At 47.8% G+C, this 22,187-nt stretch overlaps 1 protein-coding gene across 2 annotated transcripts in view; it reads left to right on the forward strand.

The window, feature by feature from the left end:
* slc35f4 (solute carrier family 35 member F4) overlaps nt 1–22,187 on the forward strand; it is a 336,248-nt gene that overhangs the window by 238,120 nt on the left and 75,941 nt on the right. For both annotated transcript variants that reach the window (XM_070879154.1, XM_070879155.1), the window contains 2 exons: nt 2,819–3,116; nt 4,543–4,762. In XM_070879154.1, the coding sequence (XP_070735255.1) occupies nt 2,819–3,116; nt 4,543–4,762 (518 nt within the window). The remainder of the gene's footprint in view (nt 1–2,818; nt 3,117–4,542; nt 4,763–22,187) is intronic.

Raw genomic sequence — 22,187 nt, forward strand, 5'->3', positions numbered from 1 at the left:
CTCACCGAAACTGGAGCAAACTAAATGTGAAGAATTGCAATTTCTAGGATGCTCAAAAAAAAACTAGTTGCTCCAAAAAAATAGGAGCAAATCCAGTTGAAACTTGGGCCCATGGACTTTAAAAATGATATACATAAGAACATAAGAAATAGGAGCAGGAGTAGGCCACCTGGCCCCTTGAGCCTGCTCAGCCATTTAATAAGATCATGGCTGATCTGATCATGGACTCGGCTCCACTTCCCTGCCCGCTCCACATAACCCGTTATAGCTGAAAAATCTGTCTATCTCCGTCTTAAATATATTCAATGACCCAGCCTCCACAGTTCTGAGGCAGAGAATTCCACAGATTTACAACCCTCAGAGAGAAGAAATTCTTTCTCAGCTCAGTTTTAAATGGGCAGCCCCTTCTTCTGAGACTATGTCCCCTAGTTTTACTTTCCCCCATGAGGGGAAATATGCTCTCTGCATCCACCTTTTCGAGCCCCCTCATTATTTTATATGTTTCAATAAGATCACCTCTCATTCTTCTGCACTCCAATGTGTATAGGCCCAAACTACTTGACCTATCTTCATGTCAAACCCCTCATCTCCGGAATCAATCTAGTGAACCTTCTCTGAACAGCCTCCAATGCAAGTATATCCTTAAATACGGAGACCAAAACTGTACACAGTACTCTAGTTATAGCCACACCAATACCCTCTACAGTTGTAGCAGGACTTCTCTGCTTTTATACTCTCTCCCCCTTGCAATAAAGGCCAACATTCCATTTGCCTTCCTGATTACTTGCTGTACCTGCATACTAATGTTTTGTGTTTCATGCACAAGGGCCCCGAGGTCCTTCTGTACTGCGGCATTTTGCAATTTTTCTCCAATAAATTATAATTTGCTTTTCTATTTTTTCTGCCAAAGTGGATAACCTCACATTTTTTCACATTATACTCCATCTGCCAACATTTTGCCCACTCACTTAGCCTATCTATATCGCTTTGCAGATTTTTTGTGTCCTCCTCACCATCTGCTTGCCCATCTATCTTTGTATCATTAGCAAACTTGGCTACATTACACTTGGTCCTTTCATCCAAATCATTAATATAGATTGTAAATAGTTGAGGACCCAGCACCGATCCCTGTGGCACCCCACTAGTCACTGTTTGCCAACCAGAAAATGACCAATTTATCCCGACTCTCTTTTCTGTTAATTAGCCAATCCTCTATCCATGCTAATATATTACCCCCAACCCCATGAAATTTTATCTTGTGCAGTAACCTTTTATGTGGCACCTTATCGAATGCCTTCTGGAAATACAAATACACCACATCCACTGGTTCCCCCTTATCCTCATCATTATAGGCTGTCCCTTGGAATCGAGGAAGACTTGCTTCCACTCTAAAAATGAGTCCTTAGGAGTCTGAACAGTCCAATACGAGAACTACAGTCCCTGTCACAGGTGGGCCCTGCTTGTTACATCCTCAAAGAACTCCAGCAAATTTGTCAAACATGATTTCCCTTTCATAAAACCATGCTGACTCTGCTTGATTGAATTATGCTTCTCCAAATGTCCCACTACTGCTTCCTTAATAATGGACTCCAGCATTTTCCCAACGACAGATGTTAGGCTAACTGGTCTATAGTTTCCTGCTTTTTGTCTGCCTCCTTTTTTAAATAGGGGCGTTACATTTGCGGTTTTCCAATCTGCTAGGACTGCCCCAGAATTCAGTGAATTTTGGTCAATTACAACCAATGCATCCACTATCTCTACAGCCGCTTCTTTTCAGACCCAGGATGTAAGCCATCAGGTCCAGGGAACTTGTCCATCTTGAGTCCCATTATTTTACCGAGTACTACTTAATTCGTGATATTGATTGTCTTAAGTTCCTCCCTCTCTATAGCCCCTTGATTATCCACTATTGGTGTTATTAGTGTCTTCTACCGTGAAGACTGATACAAAATATGTGTTCACATCTCTGCCATTTCCCTGTTCTCCATTATTAATTCCCTAGTTGCAGGTGTTCAAAATATTCAACCTTGCTCCCAAAACACCCAAGGTGCACCACATTTATTATCTCCTTTCCACAGCCCTTGAAGGCCTGAAGCAGCATTGCAATTCCCTTCGTAATGCACCCAATCGGCTGCTTGCCCATAGAACACCTATATTATCATTAGCCTCGACAGGAAATCAGGGCAGAGAGAAGTGACCTTGGGCGCTGTGCTATTTCAGTGCGTGACCCACGTGTACATTTCACCATTATCGCCTCCAGTAAAATTGGCCCTATAGATCAAAGGCAGAGAATTTGGATTAAATTGATGGAGGTGCCATGGCTAACAAATACAGTAGAGCAGGTTCAATGAGCCGAATTACCTACTCCTGTTCCAATGTTCCTATATTTTATTTCCCTATATAAAACTGGTAGAGGAACCTCAAAAATAATCATTACTGTCAAGCATTGCAAGAGTTATAGTAGACCAACGCACTGCTTAAACGGTATGAGTAACAGATGCTGACAAGATTGTATACTGATTTTACAGGCAATGCTTTATCTTCCGTCAGTGAGGGGGAGGGAATGATTATACTTGCACAGTAAAAATTCTCCAAACATGTTTAATAAAACTCAACCGGCAGGAGAAATCTGCCCACAGATTATATTTTCGTCTTGCCTTCGCGCAATAAGATACTGCCCCAACCCAAGGCCAGGTACTTTAATGGCAATCATCAAAGCTGTGCCGAGGATTCCCACCCACAGTAATAGTGTGTATATTATGCTTTGTGCATGCCCACATTTCTTTTGGGTTTTAAATGGTTTCTTTTTATTTCCCAGGAGAAGAAGCTTCGGAGAATCGGACCGAAAATCTTAATCCGGATAATAACGTTAAGACACGCTGTCAATCATGCACCTCTGCATTTTTCAAGATTTTCTGGGGGTTTCTAATTATTCTTTCTGTGTCATCCTCCTGGGTTGGTACTACACAGATTGTCAAAGTCACATACAAGAACTTCCATTGTCCTTTTTTTATGACCTGGTTCTCTACAAATTGGAACATAATGTTTTTCCCTGTGTACTACTCGGGACACTTGGCAACAGCACAGGAAAAACAGACACTAATTAAAAAAATTAGGTACTTATTCCTTCTCTTTTTAGAACTAAAAAGTTAAAGATATTGCGCAATTCAAAACTATACATCCTTAGGTTTGTTAAATTTTTGTTACAACGGGTAGCTGATGCTGATTACATTTTTCTGCACATTCTTGCTAGGCTGACAGTCACTTTTTCATATTGCCACCCTAGTCGCAGATTGCAATGTGTCTCACTCACAACAACAACTTGCATTTATATAGCGTAGTAAAATGTCCAAGGCGCTTCGCAAGATTGTTATCAAACAAAATTTGACACTGCATAAGGAGATATTAGGACAGATGACCAAAAGCTTGGTCAAGAAGGTAGGATTTGAGGAGCATCTTAAAAGGAGGACAGAGAGGTAGAAAGGCACAGAGGTTTAGGAATTGAATTCCAGACCTTAGGGCAGAGGCAGCGGAAGGCAAATGCGCGAATGGAGGAGCAATGAAAATTGGGGATGTGCAAGAAGGCAGAATTGGAGGAGCGCAGAGATTTCGGAGAGTTGTAGGGCTGAAGGAGGTTACAGAGAATAGGAGGGGGCGAGATCACGAAGGGATTTGAAAACAAGGATGAGAATTTTAAAATCGAGGCATTGCTGGACTGGGAGCCAATTGGTGCCCGGACCGGGAGTTAATGTAGGTCAATGAGCACAGGGGTGATAGGTGAACGGGACTTGGTGCGAGTTAGAATATGAACAGCAGAGTTTTGGATGAGTTCAAGTATATGGAGGGTGGAACATGGGAGGCCAGCCAGGAGAGCATTGGAATAGTCAAGTCTAGAAGTGACAAAAGCATGCATGAGGGTTTCAGCAGCAGTTGAGCTGAGGCCGGGGCAGAGATGGACGATGTTATGTAGCGGTCTTAGTGAAGGAGCGGATATGCAGTTTAAAGCTTATTTCAGGGTCAAGTAGAATGCCAAGGTTGCGAACGATCTGGTTCAGCCTCTGACAGTAACCAGGAGATGGAGTCAGTGGCCAGGGAAGAGAGTTTGGTCTTTCCAATATTTAGTTAAAGGAAATTTCAGCTCACCCAGCACTGGATGTCGGACAATCACATTCCAAATTTCTATTTAATTGTATAGTTAAAACCTAGTTATTGCAGCACCTTCTGGAAATTAAATTGTCTCATTTACTCCACTAAGTAATGCTTCTAAGTAAACTGATCTATTGGGATTTAAATACACAGGGAATCAATTGGTACATCTTGGAAACACTTTCCTTTAAATGAAGAACCTAATTAACTGTGTCTGAGTGAGCGAGGATTAGCTATATCATTCCACTTCAGTGCGAGATAGAGAAAATATTTAAATAAATATCTATTTGATGTAGTAGGAGCTTGCGTTTGAGTGTTAATTGAATTAATACAGTGAAAGAAAAGTTACTGCTACACGTATCTCTTAATATACATTTCTCTGCTCATTGCCTGCAGGGAATGCAGTCGGATTTTTGGAGAAGAAGGGCTGACTCTGAGACTCTTCCTGAAAAGAACAGCCCCATTTTCTATCCTCTGGACATTGACTAATTACCTATATTTACTGGCTCTGAAGAAATTAACTGCCACAGATGTCTCTGCTCTCTTCTGTTGCAACAAAGCATTTGTCTTCTTGTTGTCTTGGATTGTGCTCAAAGACAAGTTCATGGGAGTTAGAGTAAGTATCTATGATTAATGACATCAATAAAAAACATTTTTCCCCACAGGTGAAAAATTGCAATGCATTTTTTAAACATACAGTAAATCTATTCTAGAAGCATTAGAAAATCAACTGACAAATGAACTCTTGTACCTGCGATCAGTCATATTAATTTTACTCACATTGTGTGAAATTTTGACAAAATTACTGTTTAAAATAATGCAGGAGGACATTCCCCTGAAGCACAGAATTGTATATAAAGTGTTTCCCTCCAGTAGGATTCACATCGCTTATTAAGAGTGGATCTGATTTGAAGGTTGGTAGCACTGAAAAAATATTTTTTAAGGCGGATGCATTAATTACATAATGGGCGAATGTTCCTGTTCTTGCCTCCAGGTGTATTGGATTACCAACACCACAGAGGGGAATTTTTTGGCAGGGAGGATCACATAAATTAGTTGATAGAAAATCCGGCAGACTCACTTACGGGCGAGTCATCATGCTGGCTAATTCTTCTCTATGCACCCAAGCAATCCAATATGCCCAGGCACAGGGACAGGAAAATCTGGCTCAAAATGTTGGCAATAAACTACAATGCAGAACTCCATAACAATCGGGCCAATTTCTGTCCTCTCGACCGAGCCTAAACACCATCGAGCCCCACAATCGGAGCCATGCCTTCGCACCCGATGTTCCAGCCGCACATACGCCGAGCTGCAAGACTGCGGCCTGAACCACGTTTCCTCAGTGTTGCCAGTCATTCTTTGCGTGGGGAAGGTCAGGAGATCGGAGTGGGAGAGTAGAGGGGAGTGAAGGTCAGGAACTGAGGTGGGGGGAGGTCAGGAACTGGGGGGGGAGAACGTCAGGAGTTCGGAGTGGGGAGAGGGGATCGCAGTGGGGAGAGGAGAGGAGATCGGGGGGAGGGAAAGTCAAGAACTGGGGCGGGGGGAGGTCAGGAGATCAGAGTGGGGAGAAAAGAAGGGATCAGAGCGAGGTGAGGGGATCGGAGCAAGGAGAGGAGAGGGGATCGGAGAGGGGAGAGGGGATCGGAGTGGGAGCGGGGATCGGAGTGGGGAGCGGGGATCGGAGAGGGGAAGGGAGTGGGGAGAGGGGAGAGGATCGGGGGCAGAGAAGGTCAGGAACTCCCGGGGAGAGGGGAGAATGTCAGGAACTCGCGGGAGGTGGGGGGAGGATTGGAGATTGGAGGCCAGGAAGCTCGGCGGGGGGAGTAAGGAATTGGGGGGTGGCGAGAAAGTCAGGAACTCAGGGGGCGGGGGGGTGGGGGAATAGCATGGAGAGAACAGTGGAGATGGGGGAAGAATGTGATCCAGGTCTAAAGGGGAATGAGAGCGAGAACGCGATCCAGATGGGAAGATGGATCAGGTTCACCCCCCTCTGTTCGATGTGGAACATGTTCTTCTAACCCTACCCCCACCCCCTTTACACCCACACCATGTTCTTCCTCCCCACCATACCTGGATCATGCTCTTGATCATGAACAGCAGTGAGTTGATTGGAAGGCTCAGCACGTCTGCAGCAAGTGATATCATCGGTCTGGACGCAATCTGTCACTATTCTCGATTCACTTCGTACCAACTAAATCTGTTAACAATCCGTGACCCGCACACAATGCCCCATCAGTCACCGCAGCTCTCACCTAGTGTTTAGTTTGACGGAGTGATCAGCGACAGTGTGGGTACTTCTGGTTTTCGGTTAACCGTGATGACATCCTGCACATGAGCCAGGCCACTTGATGATGTCATTCTCAGTGCATGATAAAAATCTACAGTTCTGCTAGTGATGTCACTTACAGATGAGGGTGACATCATTGCTCTCGTTGAATGAAATGCACCTCACTAAACCAACCTTGCAGCTCAAGTTATGTAAAATCGTCACTGCTGTGGATTTCACTCAGTAAATCAAGCAGCATTTATGGAAAGAGAAACAGAGTTAACGTTTCACGTTCTGATGAAGGTCATCGACCTGAAACGTTAACTCAACTTCTCTCTCCACAGAAGCTGCCTGACTTGCTGAGCATTTGCAGCATTTTGTGGTGTATCACTCATAGAATCATAGAATGGATACAGCACGGAAGAAGGCCATTCGGCCTGACGAGCCCGTGCCGACTCTCAGCTAATCCCTTTCCCCGTAGCCCTGCAAATTATTTTTCTTCAGATACTTATCCAACTCCCTTTTGAAAGATAAATTGAGTCTGCCAGCATCACCCTTTCAGGCCGTGCATTCCAGAACCCATCGTTGCCTTTGGTTCTTTTGCCAATCACCTTAAATTTGTGTCGTCTGGTTCTCGACTCCCCTGCCAATGGGAACAGTGTCTCTCTATCTACTCTGTCCAGACCCCTCATGATTTTGAACAACTCAATCAAATCTCTTCTCAATCTTCTCTGCTCCAAGGAGAACAATCCCAGCTTCTCCAGTCTATCCACGTAACTCAAGTCCCTCACCCCAGGAATCATTCTTGTAAATCTTTTCTGCACCTTCTCTAAGGCCTTCACATCCTTCCTAAAGTGGAGTGCCCAGAATTGGACACAGTACTCCGGTTGGGGCCAAACCAGTGTTTTATAAAGGTTCATCATAATTTCCACACTTTTTACTCTATACCTCTATTTATGAAGCGCAGGATCCCGTAAGCCTTTTTAACTGTTTTCTCAACCTGCCCTGTCACCTTCAATGATTTGTGCACACATACCCCCAGGTCTCTCTGTTCATGCACCCCCTTCAGGATTGCACCATTTAGTTTATATGTCCTCTCCTCATTCTACCAAAATATATCACTTCACACTTTTCCGCGTTAAATTTCATCTGCCACATGTCCATTTCACCAGCCTGTCTATGACTTCCTGAGGTCTATCACTCTCCGCCTCACTGTTCACTGTACTTCCAAGCTCGGTCATCTGCAAATTTTGAAATTGTGTCATTTACGCCCACATCTAGTCACTAATGACCCTGCAATTCCAGTCGGAGGCTTCCCGCAGGCAATTGCCTCTGACCAGAGAATTTTTACGAAATTACCTGGTGGTCCCGGAGGTGCCCGGATTCCGTTGGGGAGGCCTTCTCTTCCCGCGCTGCGAAGCATGCTCCAGTCCTCCACGTTCTCACATAGAAGGTGCAGTCACGTGTGACTGCTCAACCAATCAGGTAAAGTATTCTCAATTAATAGCAATGGGAACTCCGTATCTACGAGTTCTCATTGTTTTTTTTTTTCTCAATTAATAGCAAACACAATAACAACAAATAAAAAATAAAAAACACACCTCACAGAATTGAAATGAAAGTTAATAAATATATTAGAGAAAAATATTTTTCCCGAGTTTTTAAAAAGTTTTTTAAATTATGGTTTAAAATAAATTTAACGTAGTGGGCAGGTTTTTAAAAATAAAATGTGTATTTTTAATTTTATTTTTTATGTTTTAAGTGTGTTTTAAGAATCTTACGCCTGTAAAAGTAGGCCATGTAAGTGGTTTGTGGTTTCCCTTAGGTGTTTTCGATGCACCCCCACTTTACAATAGTTCTAGAGCTGGGCGTGATTACTGTACTGAACAGATGAATAAGTCAGGGACGAATACGTTGGTCTCAACTGGCAATGCTTTTATTAAAGTTAAAGCACACTCCAGCACCCAGTAAAACCACCGCCCTGTAAAACAAACAAATACAGTACAACACATAGTCTGGCCCAAATAAACAGGCCCCTATCGCGAAGTACCCACGTCTAAAACCTCCCCTGAAAACCCCTAAGATTTGGGTGGGAGAACACACGATATCCCCTCACACTGTGGCTGTGATCTTAAAAGATGCGTGTGCAGAGATGATGCTCACCGATTCATTGGCTTACTCGCTGCTTCTCCTGATGAGAACGTGTCTCTTCTGGTTTCTTCTCTCCGTCCCACACGGAGGGTTTGGTCCTTGTAGAGGCGAAGCAGCGAGAGCAAGAGAGAGCGAGCTATGGCCACACGGCCTCTTTTATATCCCCCAGTTCGTTTGCCTTTTCAGGCCAAATAAAGTTTATTCTTGTTCCGAAACTTCATGTTTGTGTGTCTTCTTCTGGCCCAATAAAGTTTTTTCCTTTGTTTCGAGGCTTCCTGTTTTGCCAGTGATGGGTTTTCGCTTCCGACCAGTCTAGGCTTAATGGCTTTCTATTGTTCTGGTTTCTCATCCAGGTAATGGCTCGATCACTGATCAGCTCATTTGATCTATCTTTGATGAGTTCACATTGCTTAACAATGGACCCTCCATTTGCCCATCACCTGCAATGAATTTCCTTATCTTGGCCATTGTCATCGCAGACCACACCTGCCCATCATTCTAAGTCCAACATGGAAAAGTACCTGGACCCCTCCCACAAACAGCTTCCAGCTTTTTTCTGCAGTGATAAAAATATGTCCAACAAATCCTTGGGGATTAAAAGGCAATGTCCAGATAATGTCCAACAAATCCTTGGGGAGCCGATGCTTACAGTCCCCCCCCTATGATATTTCAAGAGTCTTCTAGAAGATAGCAATGTCCGCTGGTGAGCAAGCATTGTGGTTCCCAACCAATCCTATCCTCTTTACCTTTAAATAACCCCGAATATATGACGCCAAACTACAACCGTGTACCGCACTGTTACCATAAAGATACAGAAAGTTACACTCAAGGTTCATTAACTACGGCCTCCCATCGACTCCGGAGCGCCTGACTTCTCTTTTTACAAGAAATACTCAACAGGTATATCGCAATCAAAAACTGTACAATGATGAGAGCTTGTGTGCATATCCGGATCCACGGAGGAACCTCCACACTTATACCAAGGTCCCACCAGAGCGGGGAATTTATCCCTTTCATTCTTTCCTCTGTGACCCGGTTTGTCTGTTGCAGTGTGAAATAATGTTTTTGGGATAGCTCGACGGCCTTTAATAACATTGTTAGGTGTTCCGGCAGAAAGGGAATCTGATACCTGAACTGGGAAATGTACTGTTGCAGGTTCGTGTCATTTACCGTAATGTGTGCCATGGATGGTTCTGGGATCGGAATAATACGTTCCTGTGCTACTTGAACATTGGCATGGGGTTTGAAGCAGAAAATGCTGTTGGTGACCGGACACCAAGTGTCCCGGTGCACTCGATACCGGTCCACACGCGTGGTTACGCAGTATGTCCCGTTGCCCACATATGCTCTGGGCCCTCACCTCCATGGTGCAATTGATGGACTCTCGACTCTCGGACTCAAACCCGCACTCTGGCCGATCGAATGCGTTCAAATTCTGGGGACATAATATGACGTGTGTACACCTGCTCTGGCATCCCTTGAGGTCAGTGCCGGTCATGGCATGCTCCTACTTTATAACAAATGGTGGGACCGCATGATACCACAGGTGCACCCCTTCCCATATGACCCCAATGTTCTCCATCCTGTATACCGCCGCTGGTTGTGATGTCCCACCCATTACTGGCATACGCAACACTATCCCCATGATTGTGTGGTTGGACCGACCACAATCCACTGGGACTGGGTAGGCTTCGGAGGCTAGACGAAGCTGACACAGGCTCATCGAATTACTGTACGGGCTGAGCGCTGCGAGGTGCTGGTTGCTGATCCATGATGGAATGGACCTTGCTGGAGGTCCTCTAAATTACTGCGCTCCTCGCTCAGCAACCAGGCACCGTACAACACGCACACTTCGTTTCATGCTGCCTGCGCCGAGGCATTCCTGTCCTCCCGTATTAATGCATTTACAGTCTTTGTGTGTGTCTCCAGCTCTGCGATAACCTCCTTTAAATGGACAGTCATTGACAGGTCCTCCTCTAACTCCGACCTTACCACCGCGTTCCCTTCAGGATTTTCCGCAGCTGGTCCTTTAAACCACTGATCTGCATTTGCAGCTGCACATTGTCCATGCTGTCGATAAGAGATGTACCCACACTAAATGCCGTAGCGACATCATTGAGCACCCCTCGCCTCTGCCGTCCCAGACTAACATTATCCCACACTCCCATATCGTACAACTTTTCCCAACTCACATCCCCGTAACTGAGTTCATAGAACTGGCGGAACATTTCTTTAATGAGTGCCTCATACAGCTGCTCAGTTTCTTTTGGACACCACTCGGGCAGATGTACCTCGATTAGATTTAAAATGACTGATGTGACCGCGTAATGAACCCCCTGGAATAAAACCTTTCCAGTCGGGACTAAAACAAAACCATTCCCTGGGCCTGGTGTGGTGGCTGTATACCTAACTTCTGTCGCCTGTACCAGTGGGGCTGTGGGCAGGGGCTTCCTCTTGTGTGCTACAAGTTCAGTGGCATTTATTGTTTTAGGAGGGTCTGGGATCACGCAGGAGTCCATACTCCGATCCCATCTGATCCCAGCCCCGGAAATCGACACACCCGCTGGGCAGATCCTCTCCGACCCCCACATACACACATAAATTCCCTGTTCCTCCTTCCACCACTTGTCCTAGTACACTTCCACTCCACCCTTTGACCCCATGATCTGTCGGTACGTATCGTTCCCCAGTCATTCCCAGTCCGCTGTCTGGTTCCCCGTGTCCTGTCTCAATTTCCTGAGCCACCACCACCGTCCCAGGGGACTGTGTCCCTTGCACGTCAAGCATACGCGCTTGCCCTCGGTCACCCTAACCCGTGTGGCTGTGAGCCTCAGTCTGGGACACGGTATGGAAGCCTCCCCGTATGTGAACCCGGCGTGGCTGGAGTTTTTCGTTGAATTTGATCCCAGCCACCTTCCCTCGTGGAAGTAGGCTGCCATCCCGTCCGTGTCCCCTGTCCTACCCCCCTGTTTCATGATGGGTCTGTTCCCCCCAGTACAGCTGTAGAGGAACGACAACTCGGTATTCCCCCTCCTGCTGTACCCTGTTCCGGCCAAGCTCCAAAGAACGATTACCAGGGTTGTCGCCAACTTTCTCTCGGCTTCCTGTGAAGATACAAAAAAACAACCTTTCTGAGAGAGAGTATACCTCAAAAGGTCTGGCTTCATCAAAAACACACTCTGTAAAACACGAAACTGAGAAGGAAACTATATACACCGCCACCCGTCTCTGGGTGGCCACGCTAGGTCTCTACGATCCTGGGCCTTTTACGGCTCCTCGGTGGTGTGTAAGGAGGCGACCACGGCGCTCTCGGCCGTGGGATCCTGCTACTCCCCCTAACCACCACCACCACGGGCTCCTTACTGTCCCAAACTATGGGAGGAAAACCCGCGTCCACCATGCTGTTTACAGCACCATGGTGCTTCTTTCTGTTCATCTTTCCCCCGGGTTAAACAACTTGCACTGATTCACATGGAACCACTTTGTGCGCTTCAGAAGCTTAACGCGTACACCATGGGACTGGCCTTATCTACGATGCTGTAGGGTCCCATGTACAAAGGCTCAAACGTGCCCACCTGACTGTAATTGCAGACCATGACCTGATCCCCCACCTTCCACTCGTGGGTTCTCCGGGGCTCGAGCAGCAACCGATTGCTCCGGTGCTGCTTCCCCATGTTGCTGGCAGCTTGCCAATGAATCTGTTTCGTGCTCAAACAGATTCTTGACAAACTTGTCCCGGTTTATCTCTCTCAGCTGCCCCGCTGTGGGAACCGACGCCAGAACATGGGTGGGCGTGTGCATGACCCTACCAGTCATGAGCTCATGTGGGGAATACCCTGTGCTTCTGGAGAGGCTGGATCGGACCCCCATCAGAACAAATGGCAGGACCTCAACCCACTTTTTCAGGGACTGTCCCGTTTCCTTCCGCAGCCTTTCTTTGATGGTCCGATTAAGTTGCTCCATAACCCCCGATGACTGTGTTGAGAGCCACATGCTATTTCCCTTCTATCCCTAGCACTTTCAAGGTAGCCTGCATGTCCTGCCCTGAGAAGTGGCTCTCCTGATCGGACTCCATGATCTGTGGCAGTCCCCACCTAGAGAACACTTCCCTCACCAAGATCCTTGGCTGTGGCTGATCAACAAGGGAATGCTTCAACCCACTGCGAGAAAACGTCCACTAGGACCAAACAGTACTTGTAACCCCCCTTTGCGGTGGGCAATGGCCCGATGTAAGCGACCTGTACCGACTGCTATGGTCCCTCTACCCTTCTCGTGTGTCCCATGGAAACCTTTCTTTTCTGGGGATCGGGGTTGTTCGCTGCGCACACCAGACAGTCTGCACAAAAATCGCGGACATCCTCCTTCAGTTGCGGCCACCACCCTGCCTGTTCTACCCTCTGCCAGGTAGTCTCCAGCCCTGGGTGCCCCGCTCCTGGATCCCCGCGGGCTATCTGGAGGACTGGTGCTGTTCTGGGACCACCCACTCATCTCCCCTGAAATGCATTCCCTCCTTTGAAGTAATGCCCGCTACCCTGGATGGGCCTTCTATCTTTTCTCCCCTAGCCAGCTGCTCCAGGACAACCTTGAGGATGGGATTCTGTGCCTGGACTTTCCTCAAGTCCGGGGCCAATGCTACCTTGTGTTCCCCCTTTGTCCCGGATCGCTGCTATGGGCTGGACCCGTATAGGTCCCAAAACTCTCCTGTTTTGGCTCCCTCCTTGGCTAACTCAGCAGCCTTTTGGTTGCCTTCCCCTCTGTCTTTGAATGGACATTTACTTTATGAATGTCATGGCTTCCCTGGGTTCCCGTGGCCTCTAAGATCCTTTGCAACAGTGTTTGGTTGCTAAGGGTTTCCTGTCTGCGGATGTGAAACCGCGACGAGACCAGATGGCCAAGTATTCGGTGCATGAATTGCATGTGAACATGGAATCCGAACAGATGGTGTATAGGGTCGGGAACTCGTCGGCGTGGGTAACGATATACACCACCGCCAACAGTTCAGCGTGCTGAACACTCAGAGTGCTCGGGAGTTTAATGGCCCTTGCAATGCCTGCCGTCAGGTCATAAATCCCACAGCCAGTGAAACGCTCCCTTGCTACCACCGAACTGAATCCATCGACATATATTTCGCGGCCTGTGGGGTATAACCCGGCCCGATATCCTATGTCTACATCCCATACTCCCTCTACCGAACACTTATGGGCCGCCCCTGCATTAGATCATGTTAGTTGCCAGCTTGTGCTCAAACAGGCCTTGCACTCTCAGATTCATCTGTGAGAGCAATAAAGTCCAGCAAGCAATGTGAGCACTACTCACTGTGCTGTCCTGTATACTCCCATCTAATAACATCTGAGTGGGGGTATGGTGGCTTAGTAGAATGATCTGGGATAACCCTGTGAAGAGCTGGGAGTGCTTCACGGCCCAATGCGTGGCAAGGTGATGCCTCTCACAATTGGAGTATCCCTGATCTACATCTGTGAGGACTCTTGAGGAGTAAGCCACGGGCCTCAGTTTGCCGTGCCTCTCCTGGAGCAGCACCGCGCTCAAACTGTCCCCGCTGGCTGCTACTTCTAAAAAGAAGTCCTCCCCACCATTAATCGCCCCTAGTGTGGGTGCTGTAGTGTTTGTAGGCACCTTTAGTAATGACTCCACGAGGCAGGGTATGGTCTTAAACTCTGCAGGCTTGCAGTTATTTATTACCAGCTCCTGAGTGCCTGCCATCAAGCTGTGTATTCCTTTTTATACTGGGTTACCTGCCGTGTGCAGGTAACCCCTGGGTCTCCAGCAACAGCACCCTCTAGTGTACCGGTAAGGTGAGTACAATACAAGGGCACATTCAATGTTGCATACAGTGTTACAGACATCACACAGTCAACAGGCATGCATACACAACAATACTCCCCCCTGAGCATTTTTCATATCCTTGTTGTCATGACCAGGGGAGGTGATCAGTGGTGGGCTATGGGAGGTTGTGGTGAGGGTTGTGTGGTTGCCAGGTGTGACACCTGTGCTTGAGGCTGGCTTCGTAGGTTTCCCCTCCCTCACACACAAACCAAGTGGGTGTTACTGTTGTGGGATCCCTCGGGGAGGTAGCCACAGCAGCACTGGGTGGTGTGTATACACTGTGGTGTGGGTAGTTGTGGGGTGGTGGGCAGGGCCACAAGACTGGGTGGGCTCCTTGTCCACCAATGGGGATGAGGGTCAGGTCATCCCAGGGTTTGCCAGGGAAGCTGGAGGGTATTGGCCTCATGCTTCTGGTGTTGGCCCTGGTGGCCAGGGGTTGTAGGGCTGGTCTGGTGCCAGTTGCCATTGGTGGTGGCTGGGTTGCCCATTGACCACTGTCCCTGTAGTGGGTCTGCTCCCACTGCCTATGTGTGTGTCCTGCAAGGGGCATCACATTTGTTCCAAAGATCCAGGCTACATGGTCAGGTAGCCTGCTGGACCTGGGGGTCTCCCACAGGGGGATTCCATTGGCATTAGCATGGTCCCTGTAGGACTCAATGTCCTTTGGCAGTGTCCAACCGGTATACTTAACACCTTGGCTCTGATCACACATAGTCAAGCCTGCATTATACATTCTAGCACTTGCATCACTTTTGGGTGTCCTGGTTTCAACAGACATGGTTACATTAGGCATTTCATAATCTCTATCATTACTGTTAAGCATAATAATCTTGTTCTTAACCTTAATGACACCTGCATTCATCTCAGTAGTCACATTAGTTAAACCAGCATCACAATTCATGGTTACATTGCATACATTTTCATATTTGCACCCTTTAATTGAGTCTTTAGCTTTAAAGTCCATGTCCTTAAATAGTTGGAGCTTCCCCTTTAATTTTTTTTGGTTACCGGTCTCCTTTAGGGAGCTTTCAAATCCGATTGGCCGCTCGATGTCACATGATGCTCCTCCATGTTGACTCGTGGCATGGAGGAGGCTATTTTGAATGCAGGTCTGCTGCAGCCATTTTGTAGTGTTAGAGTGTTAGGGTTAGAGCAGCTACATCTTCATCTGTGTCGGAGCCCTGGTGATTAGCCAACTCATCAGAGACACAGTGAGTACAGCCTTTTCTGCACATTCTCTAAAGGTGCTTCGGCACAGATGAAGATGTAGCTGCTCTAACCCTGGGAGAGGAGTATGGAATCTTTACCTGCTCCACCAGAAGTTCTCCATGGATATGGATATCGACACAGGGGCGAGCCAGTCTGTGATGAGCCAAAAGACCTTTGAAAAAAATTGGAGGAATCCTGCCACTCGACCAAAACTGTCCCCTGTCCAGGCAAAACTGCTCACCCATACCTCGTCGCCAGTTGTAGTGTATGTAGGCACCTTTAGTAATGACTCCACGAGGCAGGGTATGGTCTTAAACTTTGCAGGCTTGCAGTCTTTTATTAGCAGCTCCTGAGTGCCTGCCAACAAGCTGTGTGTTCCTTTTTATACTGGGTTACCTGCCGTGTCTCCAGCAACAGCACCCTCTAGTGTACCGGTAAGGTGAGTACAGTACAAGGGCACATTCAATGTTGCATACATTGTTACAGACATCACACAGTAAACAGACATGCATACACAACAAGTGCCGTCTGCAGGTCTCTCTTGAGACGATTGAACGCTGCCGTGCAATCCTTATCCCAATCCCATCCGACTCCTTGCGGAGGAGCCGAAGTAAACGAGCTGCCGTGGTGGCGTAATCCTCAATAAAATCCCTGCACTACCCCGTGATCCCCAGGAAGGATCTCACCCCCGTCACGGTCGTGGGGGCTGGTAACTCCTTCCGTTTGGCCTCGTCTATAGCCCTTTCCTCAGCTCTTACGGTCAGCTCGAGGAATTTAACCTCCCTCTGACCAATCTGAGCTTTCTTGGAATTGACTTTGAACCCGGTGTCCTTCAACAGCTCCAGCAGCTCGGCCAGCAGCGGACCATACTCCTCCCTCTCGTCGGAGAACAAAAGCAGGTTATCTACACACTGCACCAACTGCTGGGGTCTGCTGAAACCCTTTAAACTGTTGGCCATACACTGGTGAAAAATGGAGAAGCTGTTGTGGAAATCCTGGAGAAGGCACGTCGCGGTATACTGTTGCCCTTTAAATGGGAATGTGAACTTGTATTGGTCTTCTCTTTTGAGGGGAACTGACCAGAACCCATTCGATATATCCAGCACAGTGAATGTGGTCGCGGATGCTGGAATGCTCCCTTTCAGGTCAGCTACGGCCATGAAGGTGGGCACGCAAGCTGGGATATTCTTGTTGAGCACCCGATAGTCCACGGTGGCCCTGTAAGACTGGTCCAGTTTCCGAACCGGCCAAAGTGGAGAGTTCTCGTGTGTGGCTATGGGCCTCAACACCTCCTAGGCTATCAGGGATCCCAGTGCCGTCTCTAAGTCGGCCTCTGCCTCCCTGGGGAAATTATACTGTTTCTGCGGTCGGGACATAGGGTCTCCTTGTAGTCTGACTTCTATCCCCATCACCCCACCGCAGTCGTGTTTGTGTGTGTCGAACGATGCGAGATTGTCCCGCGCGTAAGCCTGGTACTTGGCCGGGGTAGTATTGACCAATTGCTCTAGGTCGTAACTACCCTTCGGCTTCATCATACACACTGTGCCTTTTCCTTTCCCTTTCCCTGGGATCACTACCATTTCTTCCTCCTTACCTGAACCCACTGCTCCCCAAAGGCAGTGATTCCTCAAATCCACTATGATTCTGTGGGCTAACATAAAGTCAGCTCCTAGGACTCCTAACCCCGGCTGCTCCCATTTCAGCAGGACACACTTCCATTTTGCGTGGAGTGATCCTAAATCGAAGGCTTGCGGTCTGGAGATCGACCCCGTCTGCTCGTTCCCTGTGAACCCCACCAGACTGTTGAACCTTGCTAGACAAAGGTGAGGTAGTCGGATTATTTGTGTGAATCACCATACTGGAAGCCCCAGTGTCCAACAAGTACTTCCCCTCTACCTTCTCCACCCCCATCTCCACACATGGTCTACCCCACTCATCGTACATGAGCGAACACAGGTACTCAGGCTGGGTGCGTGCTAGTCAGGGTGGTGGGATTACCAGAGCGGTCGGGAATTCCCTGCTCACGGCAGCATCTACCCTTTCCTGCTCTGGCACAAAAGCTATCCGAAGGGCAGCCACCAGAACCTCAAATTGTTCTGGGGTCGGTTCTTTCACCTCAAAGGGTTTTGTCTTAGGCACTGGAGGATCCCATTTGCCTTGACCCTTCCTCAGGGCTGGGCAGTCTTTCCTCCAGTGGCCTGGCTTCCCACACCCAAAACATATCCAAACCCTCTCTGAGCTACCCCCTTCCTGGTGCCATTCCCTTTTATTACCCACGCTGGCCTTTATCTCGTGAACCTTCCCTTTAACTGGTTTGACCTCCTCCTCCACACCTTTCTTAAATGCCAGACTCATGTGACGGAGCACATCGGCCTCCGTGTTCTGGAGAGTCTCAGGGTCAAACCAGTTCTCGGACTTTACCCTAATCCGGAGCAAACTCTTTGACACCAGGGTCCTGAGCCAATGGTTCCTTGGGTCCCCTGCAACTGCGCTCGGTCCAGCACTCCATGACAGGATTTATTATAGACCGGCCAGAGCCAGTCCGCCAAAGCCTGAGGTGCTTCCCCAGCCAGTTGCAGCATCCTCTCTACCCTGGAGAATGGACTACCTTAGGTGTGACTCTTTCCTTCTTTAAGCCCTGTAGGGTTCCCTGCCCCCTCTTGCTTTCGGCAGATAGGGCCTGATACATCTTCCCCTTCAGGGAAAATAATAGCAGCTTGTTAATCTCTGCTTCATTACACCTATTAATCCCTGCCACCTGTTCCACCTCCGTGAAGTGGACCGATGGGTCTTCTTCGTTGGTAAGCTTGGGCACCCCTGAAATCATATTTTGCAGCTGTGGGGTTGTGAATGTGACCACAAAATCGCTTTGCAGAGCCCCCTGACCTTGGCCGTCTATGGGGCGCATCGTATTTTTGCTGCTGTATGGGATGCATGGGTCCCGGTGCCTCGGGCAGAGATCGTGCGTCCCTGTCCAGCTCCCAATCCTCACTGTCTTCCCCTTCCTCTTCCCAGTCCACCCGGGCTCCCCCTGGGGCCATTAGGCAGACCATTCCTTTGGCCTTGGATAGAGCTTGGGTCAAGCTTTGGATTTTCTCTTGGCAGGGCTCCCACTCTCAAAACCCTTACTGGTGGCTACCCTATATGCTGTCTTAATATCCTTCAGTTGCCCCTTCAGCCCGTTTACTTTATCCGCTAGATGAGCGGTCTTCTCCCGTGCGACCTGCTCATTGAGCTTGGCCTCTGTTACCTGACACTGCAGATACTCCCTTTTGTTACGGGAGATTTCCTCCTGAGTGTGCCTCTCCTGCTTTTCTTCGCGCAACTCATTTAAGAGCCTCGTTCCTACCACGGCCCTTGTGGCTGACTGCTCCTCGGACTCATTGAGCTCTGCCTAAGCCTACTAACCTGCTCCCTAAGCAGTTGGACTTGCTTCTGCAGACACAGGAGCCAGAAGACTTTTTCTTTTGCCTTTCTATGCTCCTTACTCCTCATCCACTCAGCAGCTTTGTCCTCCGGACTCTCAGCCCGCAAAAGGTCTAGTACCCACTGCTGTGTTACGTTAACTTTCCCAAAGATTTATGAGGAAATCCTATCCCCCATTGCCGATCTCTTGGCCTAAATATCTTCCATAACTCTCTGTTCAGCACACCCAGCTCCTGCCACGGTCACCAGATTCTGTAAGTGGTTTCCCTTAGATGTTTTCAACGCACCCCCACTTTACAATAGTTCTAGAACTGGGTGTGATTACTGTACTGAACAGATGAATGAGTCAGGGACGAATACCTTAGTCTCAACCGGCAATGCTTTTATTAAAGTTAAAGCACACTTCTGCACCCAGTAAAACCACACACACCCTGGTCTGTAAAAAAAACAAATACAGTACAACACACAGTCTGGCCCATCTAAACAGGCCCCTATTGCGAAGTACCCACGTCTAAAACCTCCCCTGAAAACCCCTAAGATTTGGGTGGGAGAACACACGATACCCCCTCACACTGTGGCTATGATCTTAAAAGATGCGTGTGCAGAGATGATGCTCACCGATTCATTGGCTTACTCGCTGCTTCTCCTGATGAGAACGTGTCTCTTCTGGTTTCTTCTCTCCGTCCCACACGGAGGGTTTGGTCCTTGTAGAGGCGAAGCAACGAGAGCAAGAGAGAGTGAGCTGTGGCCACACGGTCTCTTTTATACCCCCAGTTCGTTTGCCTTTTCAGGCCAAATAAAGTTTGTTCTTGTTCCGAAGCTCCCTGTTTGTGTGTCTTCTTCTGGCCCAATAAAGTTTTTTCCTTTGTGTCGAGGCTTCCTGTTTTGCCAGTGATGGGTTTTTGCTTACGACCGGTTCAGGTTCAGGTTTCTCATCCAGGTAATGGCTCGATCACTGATCAGTTCATTTGATCTATCTTTGATGAGTTCACATTGCTTAACAATGGACCCTCCATTTGCCCATCACCTGCAATGAATTTCCTTATCTTGGCCATTGTCATCCCAGACCACACCTGCCCATCATTCTAAGTCCAACATGGAAAAGTACCTGGGCCCCTCCCACAAACAGCTTCCAGCTTTTTTCTGCAGTGAGAAAAATATGTCCAACAAATCCTTGGGGATTAAAACGCAATGTCCAGATAATGTCCAACAAATCCTTGGGGAACCGATGCTTACAGCTATGCGCCTGCTTTTATCAGACGCAAGTGTTTTGAGGACATTTGCTGGGCAAGATATGGGTAAATACCACAATCTTGCCCTTGCAAATGTCCTCACTCCCGATATGTGTTGGAGCTGTCAAGCTCCAGCTTGACAGGTCGGAAAAGCTGTTTTTCAGCGCATGCGCATTCTGCGCTGAAAACTGGCTTTTGCGGTGCCTTCCCAGGTCCGTAGCCACTCCGTATGGACCTGGGGAGGCCAGAATTTCTGGGCCAATATATATCAAGAAAACCGACCACTGGGGAACATCACTGTATAACTTCCTCCAGTCTGAAAAACAACCGCTCACCACTACAGATACTTGAAGAGAAAAAGATTAATGAAGACAAATATAGGTCCCTTACAGTCAGAATCAGGTGAAGTCATAATGAGGAACAAAGAAATGGCAGACCAATTGAACAAATACTTTGGTTCTGTCTTCACTGAGGAAGACACAAATAACCTTCCGGAAATACTAGGGGAACGAGGGTCTAGCGAGAAGGAGGATCTAAAGGAAATCTGTATTAGTCAGCAAATTGTGTTCGGGAAATTGATGGGATTGAAGGCCGATAAATCCCCGGGGCCTGATAGTCTGCATCCCAGAGTACTTAAGGAAGTGGCCCTAAAAATAATGGATGCATTGGTGGTCATTTTCCAACAGTCTATCGACTCTGGATCAGTTCCTATGGACTGGAGGATAGCTAATGTAACCCCACTTTTAAAAAAAGGAGGGAGAGAGAAACCAGGGAATTATAGACCGATCAGCCTGACATTGGTGGTGGGGAAAATGTTGGAATCAATTATTAAAGATGTAATAGCAATGCATTTGGAAAGCAGTGACAGGATCGATCCAAGTCAGCATGGATTTATGAAAGGGAAATCATGCTTGACAAATCTTCTAGAATTTTTTGAGGATGTAACTAGTAGAGTGGACAAGGGGGAGCCAGTGGATGTGGTGTATTTAGACTTTCAAAAAGCTTTTGACAAGGTCCCACATAAGAGATTGGTGTGCAAAATTAAAGCACATGGTATTGGGAGTAATGTACTGACGTGGATAGCGAATTGGTTGGCAGACAGGAAGCAGAGAGTTGGGATAAACGGGTCCTTTTCAGAATGGCAGGCAGTGACTACTGGGGTGCCGCAAGGTTCAGTGCTGGGACACCAGCTATTTACAATATACATTAATGATTTAGATGAAGGAATTGAATATAATATCTCCAAGTTTGCAGATGACACTAAGCTGGGTGGCGGTGTGAGTTGTGAGGAGGATGCTTAGAGGCTGCAGGGTGACTTGGACAGGTTAGGTGAGTGGGCAAATGCATGGCAGCTTGGCTCGGGGAGCAGCGCGTGAGGAGATTTTGTTTCTTACAACAGGACATCACAGAAGTCTGCAGAATGCTGCAGCAGGAGCTGCAGTTCACAAGCACTGTTGGCATGGCATTGCCTGTGACAGTTTAGATCACTGCAGCTCTGTATCAGGATCATTTCAGGCTGCAACTGGAGATGTATGTAACATGAGGTGGGCTGTGGTGCATTCCTCCATTGAGCAAGTCACAGACACACTGTTTTAATGATTTCATCACATTTGCCATGGACACTAGGAGCCAGCATTTGCCATGGACACTGGGACACTAGGAGACTGCAGGGCCTCAAAGGGCCAGGCTCAGACTGCAGCATCCCCATTGTTTGAGGGGATGGCAGGGGAGCATGCGTACTATCATTATGAGAAAGGGCAACATGCGTGAGATGCATTACAGTTGTTACCAGAATGATGTTTGTGCCTTTTATGAGGACAGCAGGAGGTGAGTGTATGATTAGAATGATAAATAGGTTAGATGCAGTGTCCCACTGTGATTGCAGGAGAAGCATGTGGCGTGGGGAGAGA

This window comes from Pristiophorus japonicus, chromosome 4 (genome assembly GCF_044704955.1).
Source record: "Pristiophorus japonicus isolate sPriJap1 chromosome 4, sPriJap1.hap1, whole genome shotgun sequence".
NCBI lineage: Eukaryota > Metazoa > Chordata > Chondrichthyes > Pristiophoridae > Pristiophorus > Pristiophorus japonicus.